The sequence below is a fragment of the Rattus norvegicus genome, chromosome 11, assembly GCF_036323735.1.
Source record: "Rattus norvegicus strain BN/NHsdMcwi chromosome 11, GRCr8, whole genome shotgun sequence".
In the NCBI taxonomy this organism is placed as follows: domain Eukaryota; kingdom Metazoa; phylum Chordata; class Mammalia; order Rodentia; family Muridae; genus Rattus; species Rattus norvegicus.
The window spans coordinates 47,719,756-47,740,004 of NC_086029.1; the positions used below are offsets into that span (position 1 = coordinate 47,719,756).

Genomic DNA, 20,249 nt, shown 5'->3' on the forward strand with positions numbered 1-20,249 from the left:
TGAATTTTGAGTATTGCATAAAGCAACTCTGATAGAGTGCCATACACTAAGGCACACAGACCTTTGCTTTCCCCAGGAATGAAAAATAAGCATAAAGTAGCCAGTCACAATAGGATTTGGTCCTAGTCGGCTACTGTATTTCTCCATTCAAAACCAAAAATAAGTAGTAAATATCAAGGTACTCACTCATGGATTCAGTTAACTTGGCCATTGTCATTTCTTCTTTGTGCTTTTCCTGGGGGGTGGGGTGAGAAGAAAAGACAATTATATACAATGTGTCTTAGACATGAATAGATGCAACAAGCCAGATGTAGCCACCTCTCTTGCTTTCCTTTTCTTAGGTCAGTTATATTGCAACACTGTTACCAGAGAGTCATGGAAAGGAGGCTTTTTAGGGCATTAAAAACCTCCCCATTGCTCTTGGCAGTGAGCGTCTGCCACACTGATCTTGGATATATATAATTGGTGACGCACGACCAGTTTTCCAAACCTCTTTGACACTGGAGTTTTGACATCCATATGCCAAATTTTTGTTCTTTACTTCCCCTCAGAATCCTTTTTTTTTCTCTTCCAGCATTTTTAGAGCTGATATTTTCATAGTCATTTAGTTTCCAAAGGACTAGATAGATTTTATACATTTTCCTTTGTTTTACTTTTTCCGTTTCCTCCGTTCTGTTTCCTCGGCTGTTTTCTGAAAGTCATTGTGTTTGTTTGATGGTTCTCTAACCTTATCTATTTTGAGCTGAAAACATTTTGTTTCAACCAGATATAGGTTATAACCCACTGAGTCCTAGAGTCAAGCTGATCCGTCCAGAGATGGACTCTGTCCTAATTAAAAATAAGTCTTTGGGGCTGTTGAGAATTACAGCCCCTTCCCGGAGATGCTCTCTCCTATTTCTTCAAATGACTTTGGGTTTCCTTTACTTCTTCGGTTCCTAACATAAGCAGTAAGTAAACACCAAGTGATGTTGATTTCAGTCCTCTGTTGATGTGTCTGTCTGGTTCTGCGGCTAGGACACTTTCACCAGGCTACTGTAATCCATGCTTGGACATAGTCACAGGAGCAGAAGTGAACGTGTTCTAGCTCTTATCAACAGGTGTGGATGGATGGGTATGTATGCGAATTGGAGTATGTATATGGGCGTGTGTGTGTGTGTGTGTGTATGGTTATGTGTGTGTATGAGTATGTGTGTATGGGCATGTGTGTGTGTATGTGGATATGTGTGTATATGGGCATGTGCATGTATATGGGCATGTGTGTGTGTATGGCCATGTGTATATATTGGAATGTGTGTTTATATGGGCATGCATGTGTGTGGATTGATGTGTGTGTGTGGGAAGGATGGGTATGTGTGTGTGTGGATAGGCTTGTGTATGTGTATGGGCATATGTGTGTGTATGAGCGTGTGTGTGTGTGTGTGTGTGTGTGTGTGTGTGTGTAAGTATGTACCCTGCTGGGCATGTAAAAGTTGGGAGAGAACCTCAAGTGGAAGCCCTTACTTCATTTGAGACAGTCTCTCTGTCACTCACTGTGGCATCCCAGGTGAACTGGCCGATGGGCCTCTCAGATTCTCCTGACTTCACCCTCATCCTTCCTTAGGAATGCTGGGATTGATTACTGTCTGACTTCAACCTCATCCTTCCTTAGGAATGCTGGGATTACTGACTGACTTCGCCCTCATCCTTCCTTAGGAATGCTGGGATTACTGTTTGACTTTACCCATTGGGCCATTTTCCTAGCCCTCTAGCCCCACATTTGTATCTATGCCTATTTACTGACATGAAAAACAGTCTTATAAATATCAGCACCACGTACCTGATGCTTTTAGCCAACAAGCCTTGAACATCAGGCACACATTTTCCCACACCAGTAAAAGACTACACCATTATTTAGTGATGATGTGACTTTCATCCTGGGGTGGGGTTGGGGGCAGAAAATGTCCATTTAATTTATTTATAGGGATGCCTTCCTTCCCCATATCATTTCTTCACCTGTGGTTTGCTGTTTATAAAGTATTATGACAAGCAGTGCCTCTTGCTCCATTACCCATGTGAGGTGGGATCTACTGGTACACAAGGCTGCCCTTTCCCTCCCATGCTTGCACATGATTTCCACACTTCACCCTTCAGCTCTGACAAAATGACTGGGGTAACGAGGGGCCTTGCTATCTCATAGCCATTGTTTGCTTATAAACTGTGGACTCTTGGCCTATGCTACCACTTCTGTTAGCTCCACTGCCATCGACATTTGTGTTCTTAGAGACAGGGTGGCATTTCTGTCCCCATGGCCAGCCTTGTAGGATACTGAGCATATCACAACAGCTTGGCTGACACCCGAGATGCATCCTGCTCGCTCAGGTGTCTCAGCAGTCAGCAAAACCATTATTCACCCTTACTACAGCACCCTTCCCACTCTCTGAAAGGTGCGCTTGATTGAGTGGCAACAGGATTCTCGAGTCACACAGCCTGTATTTATAAAAGTGAGGGCAAACACTGCCTTTTGTTTAAGACACCTAGACCATCATAGTTTAGCTAGGGACACCAGGAAATAACTCGTCGAGTGTCCTGGGGCACACACTAGTGCAGTGGCCGAGAGGATGACACTAGTTCAGATCATGCATACTCAGTGTGCAACCTGAGAGTTTCGGGGAGCAGTGGTCCTGAGCAGGCTGTGACAGTGCAGGCCGGGAGTCAGGAAGTTCCAACCACGGCCTGTAGGAACCTCCAGCCATCGAGGTTTGGCTTCACTTCACTGCTTTGGCATCTGACCCCCACTTGCTGTATTCTTATTCTTGACTTTTCCCTCTTTTATGTTCTGGCCCCATCCCTCAGACCACTGTTCCCTTCTGCCTGACCCAGAGGGGAGACCCCAACATGGCACAGTGCATTGGCTGGTTTTATGCCAACCTGATACAAGTTAGAGTCTTCAGGGATGAAGGCATGTGGGAGGGCCCAGCTCACTGTAGGCAGTGCTGTCCCTGAGCTGGTGGTCATGGGTGCAATCAGAAAGTAGGCTGAGCAAGCTGTGAGGAGACATCCGGTAAGCAGTCCTCCCCCATGGCCTCCACATCAGCTCCTACCCTGAGCTCCTGCCATTACGTTTCTGGGCAATGGGCTCCGAGCTGTAAGACGAAATAAACCCTGTCTTCCTCACGTTGCTTTTGATTTCATTTATTAATATTAATATTAATATTAATGTTATTATTTTCACAGCAATAGAAACCCTAGTTAAAACACATAGACATGCAGATTCTCAGATTCCAGGCACTCTGTTCTTAAGTGTTCTCTTCAGGTTGATCTGTCTTCTGGTGCGTGACTGCCTCTCTTCTCACTACAAGGCTGCCTGCCATGTTTTGGACTCTTGGTCTTACTGATGGGTGGTCCTTGGAGCTCTCTTTTAATTCCAATGTGGTGGATGTCTCCGTCTAAGAGATCCTGGATCTCAATGGTATCGTCATTTCCCCTCTCGTCCGTAGTGGAAGGGAAGCTCTGACATTGGGAGAGGAGGGGTCTGTAAAAATCCTAAGCTTAGCCCTCTCCAACTGACTCATCCATAGCATAGCGTACAGTGGGAATCTCGACATATGTTTTGGGGTAAGTAGTTTAGTCACTCCGCTCTGCATGTCTTTAAACTCCTTATGGCCTTCCCTCGTTATCAGAAAGTTGATGTTTGCAATTATATGGCATGTGGACCCAATACAGCATGTACACTCCATTCCTGGTCCCAAGTAAGCATCCTGTGTCCTAAGCCAAGGCTCCCTCCACAGTAAATGGCTTCCTGGTTGCTGGATTCGCATTACTGGGAAACGATTCTGAAATATAGCCCAGCAAAACTGGAAGACGTCTAGCGAGCAATGATCAAGTCCAGCCCCACAGAGATGGCAGCTGATAAAACTAAACCCAGGAGAGGGTGGGCCTTGCCAGGAGAGGGAGTGTTCTACTGCCTCTCTCTTCCCTACCCAGCAAAGCACTCAGCCTCCATCCAGACTTTCCCAGCTGCGATCTGCTCAGTGCTGCCTTCCCTTCCTTTCTCCACCCTCAACTCTGAAGGTTGGTTTTAAATCGTGCCCCCTCCCACAAAATAACCCCCATGAACCCCCACAAACTTGACTTAGCCACTGTGATGGTTTGTATATGCTTGGTTCAGGAAGTGGCACTATTAGAAGATGTAGCCTTGTTTAAGTAGGTGTGTCATGGCGGGTGTGGGCTTTAAGACCCTCACCCTAACTGCCTAGAAGTCAGTCTTCTCCTAGCAGCCTTCAGACGAAGATGTAGAACTCTTAGCTCCTCCTGTACCATGTTTGCCTGGATGCTGCCATGTTCCCACCTTGATGATAATGGACTGAACTCCTGAACCTTTAAGCCAGCCCCAGTTAAATGTTGTCCAAGAGTTACCTTGGTCATGGTGTCTGTTCAGAGCAACCAAACTCTAAGACAGCCACCATTACAGTCTGAATATGAACTTGCTTCTCTGGGCTTGTGATCCTGAGTACCTGTTGACCATGAGCTTAGTTGGTGGATGTAGGGCTGTATAAACTGGTACCAGAGGTTGTAGGTCAGTCCAACAAGCCATGCTGGGAGCTCCTCTAGGAACCCCTCCAGCCTTCCTGCTGTGATGAACTGTAGTCCTGATGCCATGAGCTGAACTAAATCCTTTCCCTCTTAAGCTGTTTGGTCACAGAGACAATAAAGGTATGGGTGTTTTGCTTGAGGTTTGTTTTCGTGGCTGAAGATGCTGTAGGCTCTGTCTTCGGTGAGGGCTGGCTGCCCCGGCTGCCCCATCCTTGCAGCCCAGGGCTGTTTTTTCCCCTTCCATTCTGGTTAGCACCATCCCCTCTCTCTGGACAACCCAGATTCTGCTGGTCCTTCTTCTCCGCCTCCTGAATTAATCCTGAGGAACTCTACCAGCTGCCCTTCCGTCTCTAATCTCTCTACTCGTTCTGACCATCCTTCTTGAGTTTAATTTGTGAGTGCTGTGTTCACGGAGAGATACATCCACGTATCACATTCCTGCGTAGAAGGGGAGGAGGCCCCTGAGCCTGTGAGCCTAACTAAGGGGCTACGGACAGTTGATGGCTTCTGGGGCAGGCAGGGGTCAGTTTTCTTCAAAGATATGGCTTCTGGCAGGGCAACCACACTGCAGTGGATGGCCCGTTGATCAGGAATATTATAGGCAGCCCAAACTGGAGTCTCGAGGGTAGGGAAGTGGATCTGGGAGGTGTTAAGGCGAGGAGCTGAGGTGAATGTGATCAAAATGTAGTATTCGAAATTCTCTAAGAATTGATAAAAAAATATTTTTAAAACGCAAAGATGAGCTAAATAAAAATATATACAGAAAGAAGTGGTGGCTTGCTGAATGCAGACCCTGACCAAGCTCCTGCGAAGGGGGTGTCAGACCCAGCAGCGATCTGCTTCTAAGTGTGACTTCTGGTGGCCATTTAAGGTGAGCAAACAAAGCCTTGGTGTGACAGGGGCTTTCCTGTGCAGTGTCCTTCTGCGGAAGCTGAGGGCTTTACACTGGAGGCCACCCTTCATCTTAATGTCCCCTTCCAAATGGGAAGAAAGCCCAGGATGGGGGAACCTTCCTTGTTCCAAGAATAGTTTACACTGGCTCGCACAGTAGCATTCCCGTTTACTTCCTGCTTGGGGCAGGGAAACAGTGAGAGGAAGCAAATTTGGATGAGGGAGCTCGAAAGCCTGGAGAAAGAGGGGGCTAGTGACTTGGCTTGATCACTTCCTAACCGTTGACTATCTTAGTAGTGGATATGTCAACATCTTCTGTATAAGAGGGGACGTGTGGCATGTGGATGCTGTCATTTAGGGGACTGTTATAAAGTACCCTGGACTGTGGGCATAAACACTGAGGAGCTAGGGTCCCAAGGGTCCCCAGTCCCAATCCCCTCAGGCACCGTGTAAAAGCTGGGGTTGTGGCTGCTTTCATATCTGAGAACAAATCCTGACTCCAGTATTCATTCACCTAAGACTGCCAGTCCCTCAGGGTAGACTCACCAGGAGAGTGACTCTGTTGCTCACCCACCCCACCAAAACAAAACACCACGTTCTGTGCCCTCCAGCTCCGAGGGCAGCTTCCTACAGTGGTGTTCTACATTGCATGGAGCAATAGGGATGGAAGAGTTAAGTGGAAACATGATGGCGTGTTTGAACCAAACGCGTCACTGATGCTGAAGGAAATCTCCCTGTCTTGATAGAATTGCATCAGACTCCCTGCTGGAGCTCTGACTTTCAAGGGTAATGAGTATTTAATGCTCTGTCTGATGCATTTTCTCTGACATGCCTGGAAGTCAACAAAGGCTCAGTGGTTGCTATGTGGTGTGTGTGTGTGTGTGTGTGTGTGTGTGTGTGTATGAATGTGTGTGTGAATGTGTATGTATGTGCATGTCTGTGAGTATAGGTGTACATGTGTGCATGAATGTGTGCATACGTGTGTGATATGTGTATGTGTGTGTATGCAGACATGTGAGTGTGATATATATGTGATGTGTGTAAATATGTGCACATATGTGTATATATGTGTGTGACATGTATGTGTATATATGTGAAGTGTGTGTGCATGTGCGTGATATGTGTTTATGTATCTATCTGTGATTGTATGTTGTATGTATATGTGAATGTGGGATGTGTGTGCATGTGTGTGTGTGATTTGTGTGATTATGTGTGAATGTGTATATGCACATGAATGGCTTTGAAAGCATGTGTTTTCATGTGTGTATATATGTATGCATGTGTGTGTGTGATATGTGTATTTGAGTATGATATGTGCATGAATATGTGTGATATGATGAGTGTGATATGTGCATGAATATGTGTGATACGATGAGTGTGATATGTATATGCATGCATGTGTGCATGTTCATGAGTGCATATGTGTGTGTGAGTTGTGTGTGTGTATATGGTTGAGTGTGTATGTATACATTTGCATGATTTATGTGTGTGCACATTTAAGTGTGGTGTATGTATGTATGTGTGTGATGTGTGTATATGTCTGTGTGGGGTGTGTGATGTGATATATATGTATATATATGTGCATATGTGCATATGTGTGAATTTATGGTGTGTGTGTGTGTGTGTGTGTGTGTCGGGGAAGAGGTGACATTTATAGAATAGAGCTTTCAGTGGGTGGAGGAGGCGCTCCTGCTGCTTGGGGTACCATTGTCCCCAGGGCAGGGGTGGCTGTTCCCAGCATATGCCATACCCTCTCCACCTGCCACCACCCTGAAGCAGGCTTTAAAGGATGAAGGAGAGGCTCATTCAGCCTGATATATTTCGAACCAATCACATTTGCATCTTAGATATTTTTATCTTTCCAAACTGTGCTCACACTCACCAGAAAACTGTGATCTCCCTTTCAAATTACAAGCCCGCAAAGGAACATTTCTGCAAGGCGGGAGGCGGTAGCTCCATTCTGTAAACTCATCTCCAAGTGGACCTCGCCCCCAGGTTAGCCTCAAACCTCCTGCTATGGTCTTCAGGGTGGGGGTGGGCAGCTACAAATGTTCTTGTGATATCCCCTGGCCCCTCCCCACTTCTTCTTCTGGACTGAGGCTATGCAAGTCCCTGGAAGACACACGGAATGAGGGACATGCTCAGGTAGGCGGCCAGATGAGTGCTTCTTGTTCACAACATCATTGATATATGATAGCTGTGAGTCTGTTTCAAGCATTTAAGAACCACCAGCTAATTCTGCCTCACCCAAAACTAGTGGCAATGGTTGGCCATCATGTTTCAATGGTTTGGGGACAATATGTATTTAGAATCTAACACTATAAACAGAGATTGCCATGCAGTTATTTCCTGAATATTTTCTGAATTGAAATTGAATATTTAGGTGGGTGGCTTTGAAGGAGCCAGCTCAAAAACCTAGACTCAAGTTGCGGTGAGACGTTGACCCTGTCATGCTCAGGACTGAAGGAAAGAAGAGAGGTAGATGACGGCCATGGCCAGAATCCAGGCGAGCTCCTCGATGTTCTTCCTGAGCCAAGTGAAGTGGCCGTGGCATGGGGGGGCAATGCTTTCACGGATGCTAAACGAGACAGGGCTTCAGAGAGCGATGCACTGACAGACAGGAAGAAGGTTGACTCTCCCTGCCGTTAGACTGGGTTAAAGACCTACTAACCTGCCGACGGGAGTGAGTTCTGATGTGCTGTTGAGCTGCCGCGGGGTGTCGATAACGATAACGCTCTCTGCATTTCGAAAGCCAGAAGGAAGCATTCCAAAAGTTTAATGTAAAGAAATGATCGCTGTTTGGGGAGATAGATGTGTTTTCCCTGATTTAAGCATCACGCAGTGTACACACATATCAAACACCACATGGCACCACATGAATCTATACAGTTTTGTGGTTTTATATACCACTTAGAGCAAATGTAACTGCACAAAGACCCCCTAAGGCGACTTCAAAATTTTATGATTTGGGGTGAGAAGGGGAAGGGGGTATTTGAAGACAGAGGCGAAGCTTTACTGGTTGGGACATACAGTGTATTTAATGGTTTGTATGTGCTCAGCCCAGGGAGTAGCACTGTTAGGAAGTGTGGCGCTGTTTTGGGTGTGTAACTGTGGGTGTGGGCTTTAAGACCCTCATCCTAGCTGCCTGGAAGCCAGTATTCAGCTAGCAGCCTTCAGATGAAGATGTAGAACTCTCAGCTCCTCCTGCACTATGCCTGCCTGGATGCTGCCATGTTCCCGCCTTGATGATACTGGACTGAACCTCTGAACCTGTAATCCAGCCCTAATTAAATGTTGTCCTTTATAAGAGTTGCCTTGGTCATGGTGTCTGTTCACAGCAGTAAAACCCTAACCAAGACAGGGCACTTTTGGCCCTCCTTGCAAAACAAAACCAAAACACACACACACACACACACACACACACACACACACACACACACACACACACACACACACACACACACCCCAGAACAAAACAAAACAACCAGAAGAAAAGAACGAACCCATCCTGTATCCTGCATCCTTTATGAGGACTGTAACATATGAATGCCCCGCTTGGTCCCCTCTGGTGTCATAATTGTGGCCTGGTTGGTCAGATGGGCCCTGCTACTCTGAAGGAACAGGATGTTTCACCACAGCAAACCCAGCCTGATATTCAGGATGAGGCTGAGTTAGTAAAAGCACAGCTGTGAACCTGACTGGGTTTACCTGTCCTCACTCCCAGTTTGCAGTAGGAAAGGCAGGGTCAGAGAACCACCTTAGGGAGTTTATTTGATGTGTGTTGAGAACATGAGATCCCACCAAGAGGAACAGATTTGAACTGAGACTTAGACACTGCTGGGTGTCATAACTGCTACTTAAGTTCTCAAAGATGCTTCTCTGCAGGCATCCTCCCAGGTGAGCCCCTGGAATCTGTTCAAGGTAGATGGCTTCTTGGCATATTGATTGACTAGCTCATTCTGTCCTCCTCGATGCCAGGAAGGTAAATCCCAGGGTAAGCATCATTACCCAAACCCTACCAAGCTGCTTTCTTTATAGCAGGCCCTGAGCCTGACAGAGAGCTGTGAGGATGTGTAGACAGGCAGAACCCAGAAAGCCTGGGCATGCTCACCACTGTTCTTTTCCCAGACAGGTGCTCCTGGCCCCAAGATGCACATGTTCTAGTGTCTCCCTAGAGTCCCAGGATTCAAGGGTCAGTGTTGAATTCCAGGAGAAACCTGTGTGTCAACTCAGTCTGCCCTAGATTTTCTGGAGGGTAAGCCCTGATGTTCTTGCTTTTGTTTATGTGGAGTTACTTTGTTGCAGATAGATGGTGATGGGAATTGTGTTGGAGTGCAGACAGTAAAAGGGCTAGCACTGCGGCCCTCTTTGGCATAAAAGGGATATTTAGGGAACAGACACCTGGCTTACAGACTGTCCTGGCTTAAGCTGTCACTATGGTCCCTAGTTGATGTGTATGATGGTCACCAGAATGCTTGGTTTGCCTGCAGATAGTGTTACAGTAGAAAGTCCCTACAAAGACACCAGGCAGATGTCCTGGTGCCCTCGGTTCTCAGTTATGTCTGTATTTAGCCTTCTGCCAGTAATCTTCACTGACAAGAAGGATTCAGAATTCCCATAGGGCTGTGGTGTGCTGATGAGAGAGATTTTCCATGTTTCCCTTCAAGAACCAGTCGGTTATAGTAATGAACAAGAGGTTTTCATTTGCTCATTCATTCATTCATTCATTCATTCATTCATTCATTCGTTCATTCATTCGCCCAACCTGTGTAAGTCTGTGTTAAGGTACAAGTGTTTGGAGGGCTATGATCAGTTCTCTGAGAGAAGATTAGGCTGATGGTGAAATTCAAGTCTACTTAGTATTGGGGAACCTTACTGCCCCAGTGCTCAGTGGACAGAGAAAGCAGTGAGTCCATCCTAAGCCAGGCCACTCTGAGGCCAGTCATTGCCAGGATATTGGCCCCGAAGCCACGATGGACTGTCACAGGAGCCCTGGCCACTGGAGTCATCTAGGGAGCCGGTTTGGAGCAGATGCAGCAAGGTGAAGCGTAAGAAAGGCATGATTTTCCAGCCCTGCAGGTGCGTTGGTAGTCAGAAAGGAATGTTTTCAAAATGATACTTTGGAAATCTCTCCAGGAGCAAATACAACATTTACTGGAGCTGAAGATTGAGGGAAATTCAGGGGTGGAAACCGTATCATTTTCTTGCGCTTCCTTGTGTGTGCTTTCAGCTTAAACTCATGTGTAGTTAGCAGAGGGCAGGGAGGGAAGGTGGCCCCGTCACTAAGCACCCAGTAATTGGTTCTCAGCAGCAGGGATCCCTAAGATCTCTTTTATTACTCTGTGGCTTCTTTAATTTCTATTTATGATTAATTTCTTAATTCTAGATTGATTTAAGCATTTTGAGAAGACAAGATACTTCTCTCCATCTCCCTCCGCAAGGGCAAGTTAAAAACTATGCACATTTTGTCTTTAACTTATTTAGTTTGTGTGCATGTATATGTGCACATAGTCGCATAGAAACACATGTGCTCATGTATGTAGAATCCAGGGGAAAGGTTGGCTATCTTTCTTCAATCAATCCTCGTTTTGAGACAGGGTCTCTCCAGTACCCTGAACTCACGAAGTAGACTGGGCTGGCTACCAAGCTGCCGGGCCAGCCAGTGTCTGCCTCTTCAGAGCTGGGCATGTAAGCCTGCTCCTCCAGGCCTGACTCTCTTCTGTTTTAAAGGAAAGCCTAGATCAGTGAGGCTCAGACTCATATCCTGATGCTTGCAAGGGTAACAAACACTTTACTGACTGAGGCATATCCCTAACTCTGGATGTCGTTCTAACATAAGAAGGTTCTGACAGGTGAGGGGAAGGAAGCAGGGCAGATAGTGACCTGGGACACTGGGTGTGGAGTCTCTGGATTTTCTCTTTGCTTCATTTGCTCAGGACTGGATATTACAGACACCATTGTCTCAGACACAGCAGGATATAGATGAACCTGGTGTCTCCAGCCAAATGATCAAGAAAGCAGAAATTTAACACAAAGCATTTTTCTTAATAACTTCTCTAACTCAGGCTAGGAAAGAAAACAAACAAACAGACAAACAAACAACAAAAACAGCACCCATGTTGAAAGCCAAGGTCAAACCTTTACCCTTGCCAGCCTGTGAGGGGCGGACTATGGAGTCTGGATTTCCATCTTGCAAAGGTTAGGGAGACGTCTCAGGGATCAGTTCTGGAGTCTGGACACCTACCCAGATCTGACACGAGGAGTTGACTTTGCCTGTCCACACTGAGGTGGTGTCAGGATTGGGAAGAGTTGGGACAGTTACCACTACTTAACCCTATTCAACCACAGTCAATTCACAGAGGGTCGATGGAGACCAAGTGGAAAAAGACAGTGAGACATCCTTCATGCCTCAGTTCACCCAACACCCTGGAGGCCCGGCAATATGCCTGACCTTGTTCTCGGGTGGCCCTGATGAAGGTCTGACGTTAACAGATGATGCCTCTCAGGGACCAGTGAGGTGATGCCCTCTTAACCCGCCAGAGTGGTTTTAAAGGAGACCTAATACAGCCTGGAGTTGAAATGAGACACAGAATCTTACAATACTTGAAATGTCTAGGTTTCAATAGAAAAAGGATCACTTCTGACACCAAGAATCAGGAAGCTCAAATTGAATGAGAAAAGACAAATTCAGACACTGCCATGACATGACTTTTAGACTCAACTGAAAGACGGTTTAAGGCGTTTTGAGACAACTATGGACATGATCAAACGATGAAAAAAGTCACAAGGAAAAAATAGTAGGTCCCCTGGGTTCAGTCCCCAGCTCCGAAAAAAAAATAGTAGGTCTTAGGAGGAGGGGGGTGTATCAGAGGCTAGACAAAGAACTGAATAGAAAAATTGGAACTGAAAACTACAGTAACTGAAAGACTCAATGGATATGACAGAACACAGAGGCAGCTATCTTGATGATAGAAGTTAACAGGTTTTATCAGCAGAGAGAAAGAAACTGAAGAGGATTTACCAACATGTCAGGCCCATACAGGGGGTAACAGAAGATCTTTCATTGCTGACATGTCATCAGGAGGAGGGGACATGGGTGGGGCTGAAAGTGTTCAAAGTAATAACATACATAACATTCCCAAAAATTTATACAAATGTTAATCTGTAGATTTAAGAAGCTGAGTGATTCTCAAATAAGAAAACCGAAGGTGAGGAACTTAAAGACACAGCATAAATTGTCTGAAAACCAAAAATGGTCTGAAAACAGCCACAAACGGTTATGAGGGAAAACTCACTGAAATGAGAGTGGATTTAAAAGAAGTCACAGGGACTGGAAAGAAGTAAGCTAATTTAGATTCTCGATTCTCTTCCAGTATGGCTGTCAATCTCGACATGCCTAACATATTAGTAGAACATGAGTCTGGGTAGAACATGAGCCATGAGTATATTTCAAGAGAAGATTAACTAAGATGTTGAAGATATGTCTGAACGTGGACCCTTGAGGCCAGGATTGACTAAAAAGAGAAAAAGAAAGAAAGCACTTTCTCCTGGTGCTTCTTGGAGACAGATGGAAACCCCCAACTCCCTGCGCCAAAATAAACATTTCCCCCTTAAGTCGTTCTGCCCAGTATTTTGGTTCAGCAATGCGAAAGTCAGTCAATACAACTAGTGAGAATAGCCTTCCAAAGTTAAGGGCAAATTCAAGCATTCTAAGATGAAAGAAAACAAAGAGAGTTCCTCATCAGGAGGCTTATCCTCAAAGAAACAGTTGCCCAAACAGAAAGTAAATGATCAACAAGTAATCTTGAAACATCACACAGGCATAAAAGATGGGGATAGAGCTAATACACAGGTAAGTCCTTTCTGTCTTCTTCAGTTTTCTATGTTCGATGGTTGAAGAGTAAGCTACAGCATGGTCTGATTGGGTTCTCAGTGCATGTGAGGGCACCCTAAATTGGTGGAAGGAGAGCAGAAGTAAAGGAACCTAAGTTTCCACACTTCCCTTGAGTTGGTAAAAATACCATCAGCAACAGGTAAGTTAGTATAGAGTGACTGTTCAGAGAAACCACCAGGAGGCATAAAGACAGCAGTATATGTGAAAACACTGCAGAAAAGTCAAAATTAAATTATTAAAAAATGTTCAAGTAGCCCACAGAAATTCAGATAGAGCAGAACAGGGAATCACAAGAAAAGGCGAAGTAAAAAAAAAATTACATGCCATATCTAGTTCTTTACATGCTAGTAATTATATTAAGTGTAAATGGTTTAAACATGCCAATTTAAAGGCAAAGATTAGGAGAATTTAAAAATAAAAAAACCCTATCTCTAGGCTGAAAATAAAACTGTTTGAATGAAATCTACTTAAATATTATTGCGATGTAGGTTGAAAGTAAAATCACTGAAAATTACACACCATAAAAATATAAACAACCTGGGCGGTGGTGGTGAATGCCTTTAATCCTAGCACTTGGGAGGCAGATGAAGGTGAATCTCTAATTTCAAGGCCAGCCTGGTCTTCAGAGGGAGTTTCAGTGCAGCCAGGGCTACACAGAGAAACCCTGCCTCAAAAACAAAAAGAAAACAAGAAAGAAGGCTAACCAGGTGAAGCAGGCACTATCCGCTATCATACAAAGCAGAGCCGAGTAGAGCAGAGCAGAGACACCTGGACAAGACGCTAGTGAGATCAGAGGTTCTGTCAGCCAAGGAAACATAATCACAAGTGGATAGATACAATCCAACAACAGAAGCAAAAGATACATGGACAAAAACTGATGGTAAGCAGAAGTAGAACAATTGTAAGTGTAACTGAAGGCTGGAGCTGTTAGAGAGAAATCCACCATGGCGCCACAGTGACTCAGCAGTTCTCCCAGCTAACAGGATGTAGTCAGTGGTGACATGGCGCTTGTCCAAGGGCAGCAGAATGCACCTTTTGCACGATGGGGTTTATTACAAATATCAGCCAACATAAAGGAATCAGAGCATATAATAGAGCATAGTTTTGGATCATAAACTGAAGGAAACAAAACATGTATTTTCCTTCTTCCTTCTATATGCCCTTATCCATTCCACTTTGTGCTCTTTTCCTCCCTAGCTCCCTGAATTTGGTCAGCTTCACTCGAAGGAGGACTCACAGGGAAGACTTTGGAGTGGGATGTGTCGTTTCTCACCCAGAGCTGTACGGGAATGTGAGGACTAGACTTTGCATTTTCTGAAGCTTCTGGAATCTTCTCTCTCTCTTTCTCTCTCTCCCTCTCTCTCTCTCTCTCTCTCTCTTTCTCTCTCTCTCATGACCCCCACCTTGTTTGACTATCCCCAGAAACTTTCTAGCTAAAATCAGAGGATGAGGATCAGAGATCGGTCTGATTCTATATTACTAAAGATGGGTTTTCATCATGGATGGTGTTTAAACAGTTCCCCACACCCAAATAAACACACAATTAAATGGAGCAGAAAAATAGCTTTCCTTATGAGACCTGAAATCCAACAACAAACTTCCAATTCATAAGGCAGAAGTCAGGACGGCTGCATCTGCTGGGCGGCCTCTCTCCCCGTGGACCAGCCGTTGCATAAGCCTGCTGTATTCACAAGACTGAGCTGTAGAACCCTGTTCTGCCAAATGTGGTGATTTTATCAAAACCACGTATTCCCCATAACTGCCTTCATGTGGACAGTCCCGGGGCCTCTGATTTTTTTTGGATACATGCATAATGGAAAGGAAAAATGACTTCCCTCATCATGAGCTGTAAGGTGGGCCATTGGCCAAGCACAGCCGGGGGCCTCTGTCTCTGTTGGGCAGCAGCTGTCCAACTCCTTGTCCCCAAGGACAGCAGAAGGCAGAAGAGAAGGGGGATGGAGTAGAATCCAGGGAGGCCAAGGCAGAGATTCCTTCCTAGGGCTCTGTGCTCTGCAGGACCAGGCATGGAGGCAGATGGCCGTTGGCATGCAGGCATGGATAGAGACGATATACTTTCTGGCCATTGTCTGTGATCTCGGAAGTTTAAAATCACAAATCGTGTCTTGAGAGCATCACATAGGTGACTCCGTATGCTACTCTGGGTTGGTTATGCCATGGGCTGAGAGGTAGCCATTTCCTTCCGGTGGCGAGGATCCCCCACCTGGACTGTCTTTCTTGCCCTCTCCCTATGGAATGTTCTCTCATGCAGGTCACTATGATTTTATGCTTCCGGCTTTAGGCAAGGCCAGCATCTTTGTTCCTAGTTCTGTCTCTATAGAGACGAGTAAGTTAGGGCTGGGGACTAGGTGCCCTTCCAAACAGTATGGAGAAGGGATATCTCTGTCTCAGGAGATACACACTCAAGCTCTTGTGGGGAACACACCCTGACATCCAGAAATGACTCAAATGCAGGGGTGGGAGAAGAAAGAGGGGAGAAGGAAAGAGCATACAAGGTAGTATTTGTGAACTACAGGGCATCTCGGTAAAAGGTCTATCACCATGTACACTGTGGCCTTCTTCTGAGTTTACTATAGAGAATTCGGGAAGTTGTTTTGGATACTATGAACACCTTCTCTTACCTAGGTGGACTTGTGGTCAGGGTGGGGATTTAGAGGGAAACACTAGTTGCTTGGTTTCCTTCCACCATAGGTCCTCTGGCATGGTGTCATGGTGCTCTGTTTGACACTCTGGATATGTGCAGGGTGACGCCACATCCCATATTCTGCTCTCATGGCCTGTGCCCCTGGTGGAGTGCTGAGATGCACTGAAGTTTCATCAAGATTTCCGAGGGCAGAAACAGAGGTATGCATTACTTCAAACCACTCCTTATGGAGTCATCTTATTGTTGGATAGTGAGGCAAAGAAAGGAAATGAGTGTATGTGTGCATGCATGTATGCTTGTGCATGTATGCACACATGTCCACGTATGTGTGCATATGCACACATGCGTGAATATATGCATGTACACACATGTGATCATGCATGTGCACGTATGTATACGTGTGCATGCACATACACGTGGGCACATGTGTGTATGTGCATATATGTGCATGTATCCATGTACACGTGTGTGATTATGTGTGTGCATGCATGTATATGCATGTGGACATGTGGATATACATATGTGTAGGTGTGCCTGTGTGTATGTGCATGTTCGTGTGTATGTGTGTGTGTGTATGTATGGAAGTCAGAGGAACATCTCAGGCATTAATTCTTAGGCACCTTCCACTTTTCTTTTGAGACAGGGTCTTTTATTGGTCTAGAATTTTAACACATAGGCCAGGCTAGCTCATGAGTTTCAAGGGTCTGTCTGTCTCCATTTTCCTTCTCGCCATTTCTAGGATTACAGGTACATCCTACCATACCAACTTTCTATATGGTTTCTAGGGTTTGAACCCAGGTTCTCTTTACTGACTGAGCATCTCCCCAGCACCACAACCTTCATTTGGATGGAACTGTAGAAGGCCTACACCTCAGGAAACTGGGAAGGCCTATACCACATCAGGGCAGTAGAAGTGGGAAGGCCTAGGCTTCAAGTACCAAATGAGGCCTATGATGAAGGCACTTGGTCACAGAGATATTCAGACGCAGAAATCTATGGTAGATTTGGCTAATCATGGTCTTTCTCAAGCCTTGGGCACAGCCCTGGTATACATATCTGCATACATCGGATACAAGCTTGCCATCTCATGAACGATGGATCTCCTCAGACATGTACTCTGGCCTTACATGAGTTCCAGAGATCCAAACTCAGGTCCTCACGTTTGTGCAGCAAGTGCTTCACTTGCTGAGCTGTGTCCTCAGCCCTCCCTGGTTAGTCTCAGATCTCACAGATGCTGACATGGGAGGAGACACCTTCACTGATGAGGAACCATCCCTTAACCTATTCAAAATATTGTAAGACAAAACAATAATAAAAAGCTAGAAGCCGAAACACAACTGGGAAGATAAAAGCAAATATTCAGGTGAATTGCTGAAATGAAAACAAATAAAGACCACACTGGGTTTTGTTGAAGGAGAGAGAAGACCTCATGAATACACGACCGGGATAGTGGAGAGAGGTAAGTGAGCAGCAGCACAGGAAAGGTGTTCATCATCCATAGCATCAGGGGAAGTCACGGCTACAGGAAGAATTCAGTGGTAGAGTGCTTGCCTAGTGTGCACAAGGCCTCCATTCAATTCCCAACACTATCAAAAACAAGCAGACAGACAGACAGACCATGACGAGCTTCCCCTGAGATTGGTCTCAGCCACGTCCATAAGGTTATCATTAGGAAAGAGGAAATAAAAACAAAACAGCCAATGCTGATGAGGTTTCAGAGGAAAAGGAGCCCCTTTGCTCTGTGGTTGTGACTGGTGCAGCCCTGGCCTGTTTGCCTGTTTGCTGTGACAACCATCCGGAAGAGCAACTACCAAGGGTGCCACCACCCCCAGGGGCTGCACCCTCCCGTGTTAGTCTAGGACCGAGAAAGTGTCCACAGACACGCCCACTGTCCAGTCTGATGGAGCTCCTCAGGGGAGGTCCCCTCCGCCTACTAGAGTCTAGTCTATGTTAAGTTTATATCAAAACTAACCAGCACAAACTCTTGTACAAATCCGTGTAGGAGTTCCTCTAAACACTGGGAAGAGGACTGCCATGACTCTGCTGTACCACTCGTGAGTCTACACCCAAGGGAAACAGAGGCAGAGCACGATAGGTTCCACACACGAGTGTTACCAAGCTGTGGTGTCAGCCTGCGTCCCCCATATGGGTGACTGGAAGGAGAACGAGGCTTGAGCGTATGTGGGGCTTTTATTCAGCCTTAAAGAACAAGCACCGTTTGCAGCAAGATGGGTAGAGATGGAGACCATCACAGTACATAAACTAAGCAGACAGATACAGACTGGTGGGGCATGCTTCTCAGAGACTGTGGGACTGGGGCCCAAAAGAACATGACAGTAGAAGAGGGGCTAAGTGGGTAGAGGAGAGAACGGGGGTACTGAATGAAAAAAGGTAAACAGGATCAAAGTATGTTACATGGAAATACCTTACAAACCATTGCTTTGTGAAATTAATATATGCTAATAAGATACAATGGGGAACAGTAGAGATGGCTTAACACATGTTGCTCTTATAGAAGACCTGGGTTAGGTTCCCACTACTTGCTTGATGGCTTACAACCTGCCTGTAACTTGAGTTCCAAGAGAGCCAGTGGCCTCTTCTGACTTCTGTGAGTGCTGGGCATACATGTAATATGCATGTATACATGCAGGCAAACCATATAATATATAAGCATATATACATAGACACATGTACATGTATACACACATATACATATATTATACACACATACACATATTACATACGTTATATACACACATATACACACATACATACACACATACATACACATGTACACGCATGGACATGGCATACAGAATTCATAAAATAAGGTAAAGTATAAAGAACACTGAAAGATTGAATAGCAAATGGCAGATATGAAAGATGAAAAGATGACTCCATGTTCACATGCTTCATGCATTTTTTTTTTTTGGTTCTTTTTTTCGGAGCTGGGGACCGAACCCAGGGCCTTGCGCTTCCTAGGTAAGCGCTCTACCACTGAGCTAAATCCCCAGCCCGCTTCATGCATTTTTAAGAACAAATACTGATGTGTATTATTTTGAATTCTGTGTGTGTGTGTGTGTGTGTGTGTGTGTGTGTGTGTAAGCACATGTAGGTGTGTGAGCAGAGGCCAGAGGTGAGACATCACTTGGAGCTAGGGGTTCATTCGTGTGGTTGTGATCTGCCTGATGTAGGTGCTGGGAAATGAATTTCAAGTGTTCGCAAGAACCACTGAGCCCAACCCCCATAATTTGTCTTTGAAGAAGAAAACAGATTTACTAGTCAGAAAATGGGCATATCATTGGAGAGAAAATTTTCAGACATTTTAAACATTGATAGGGGTATTTATCCACTATGTCTACTACTTCTATATCAATCTACTACATCTACCATATTTATTGTGTCTTGGGAGGGAGTTCATAGGCATCGGTTGATGCTCAGCCTGACACAGTTACTTGGCTCCCGAAAAGAATTCTGCACATACTGAACACTGGGAAGAGAAATAACTGGTCTTCAGACTTCCCCATGATGATATTCGGTGGTCAAAGTCCATAGGATAAGGTCTGCATAGTGACACTGGCATCAAGGTGAGGGAGGGAGGGAGGGAGGGAGGAGGAGGAGGGGGAGCAGAGACGGAGAGACACAGAGACACAGAGAGAGACAGAGAGACAGAGACAGACACACACACATACACAGAGAGACAGAGACAGAGATACACACACAGAGACAGACAGAGACAGACAGACACACACACACACACACACACACAGAGAGAGAGAGAGAGAGAGAGAGAGAGAGAGAGAGAGAGAGAGAGAGAGAGAGAGAGACATTGAAACACTTCTTAACAAAGTGCACAGAGCATGGAGGAGAAAGCCTGGAGGTAGTAACATTGGAACATTCTCTAACAAAGGAGATAGTACAAAACCTAAGTGCTTCTTACAGAGTGGGAGGGGCCAGGCATGTTTAAAACAGAAGCCTCAGCTGGGCTGGCAGCCTTGTCTGGCCTCAGTGGGAGAGGAAGTGCTCAGCCTAGTAGAAACTTAAAGTGCCAGGGTGGGGGCGCGGGGGGAGGTGGGTGGGAGATACCCAAGGGGCCCACCTGCTCAGAGGAGAAGAGGAGCGAGGGATGAGGGAAGGATTGTGGGAGGGGCCAGTGAGCAGGATGTAAAGTGAATAAGAATAAAAATAAAATTAAACAAAACAAACAAACAAAAGGCCTCAGAAGCCTCA

The 20,249-nt window shown here is 45.6% G+C and overlaps 1 protein-coding gene across 3 annotated transcripts in view; it reads right to left on the reverse strand.

The window, feature by feature from the left end:
• Window positions 1–20,249, reverse strand: part of Kcnj6 (potassium inwardly-rectifying channel, subfamily J, member 6) — a 247,037-nt gene that overhangs the window by 188,444 nt on the left and 38,344 nt on the right. For all 3 annotated transcript variants that reach the window (NM_001393803.1, NM_013192.3, XM_063270313.1), the window contains 1 exon segment: window positions 187–235. In NM_001393803.1, coding sequence (NP_001380732.1) covers window positions 187–217 — 31 coding nt within the window. In that variant the 5' untranslated portion in view covers window positions 218–235.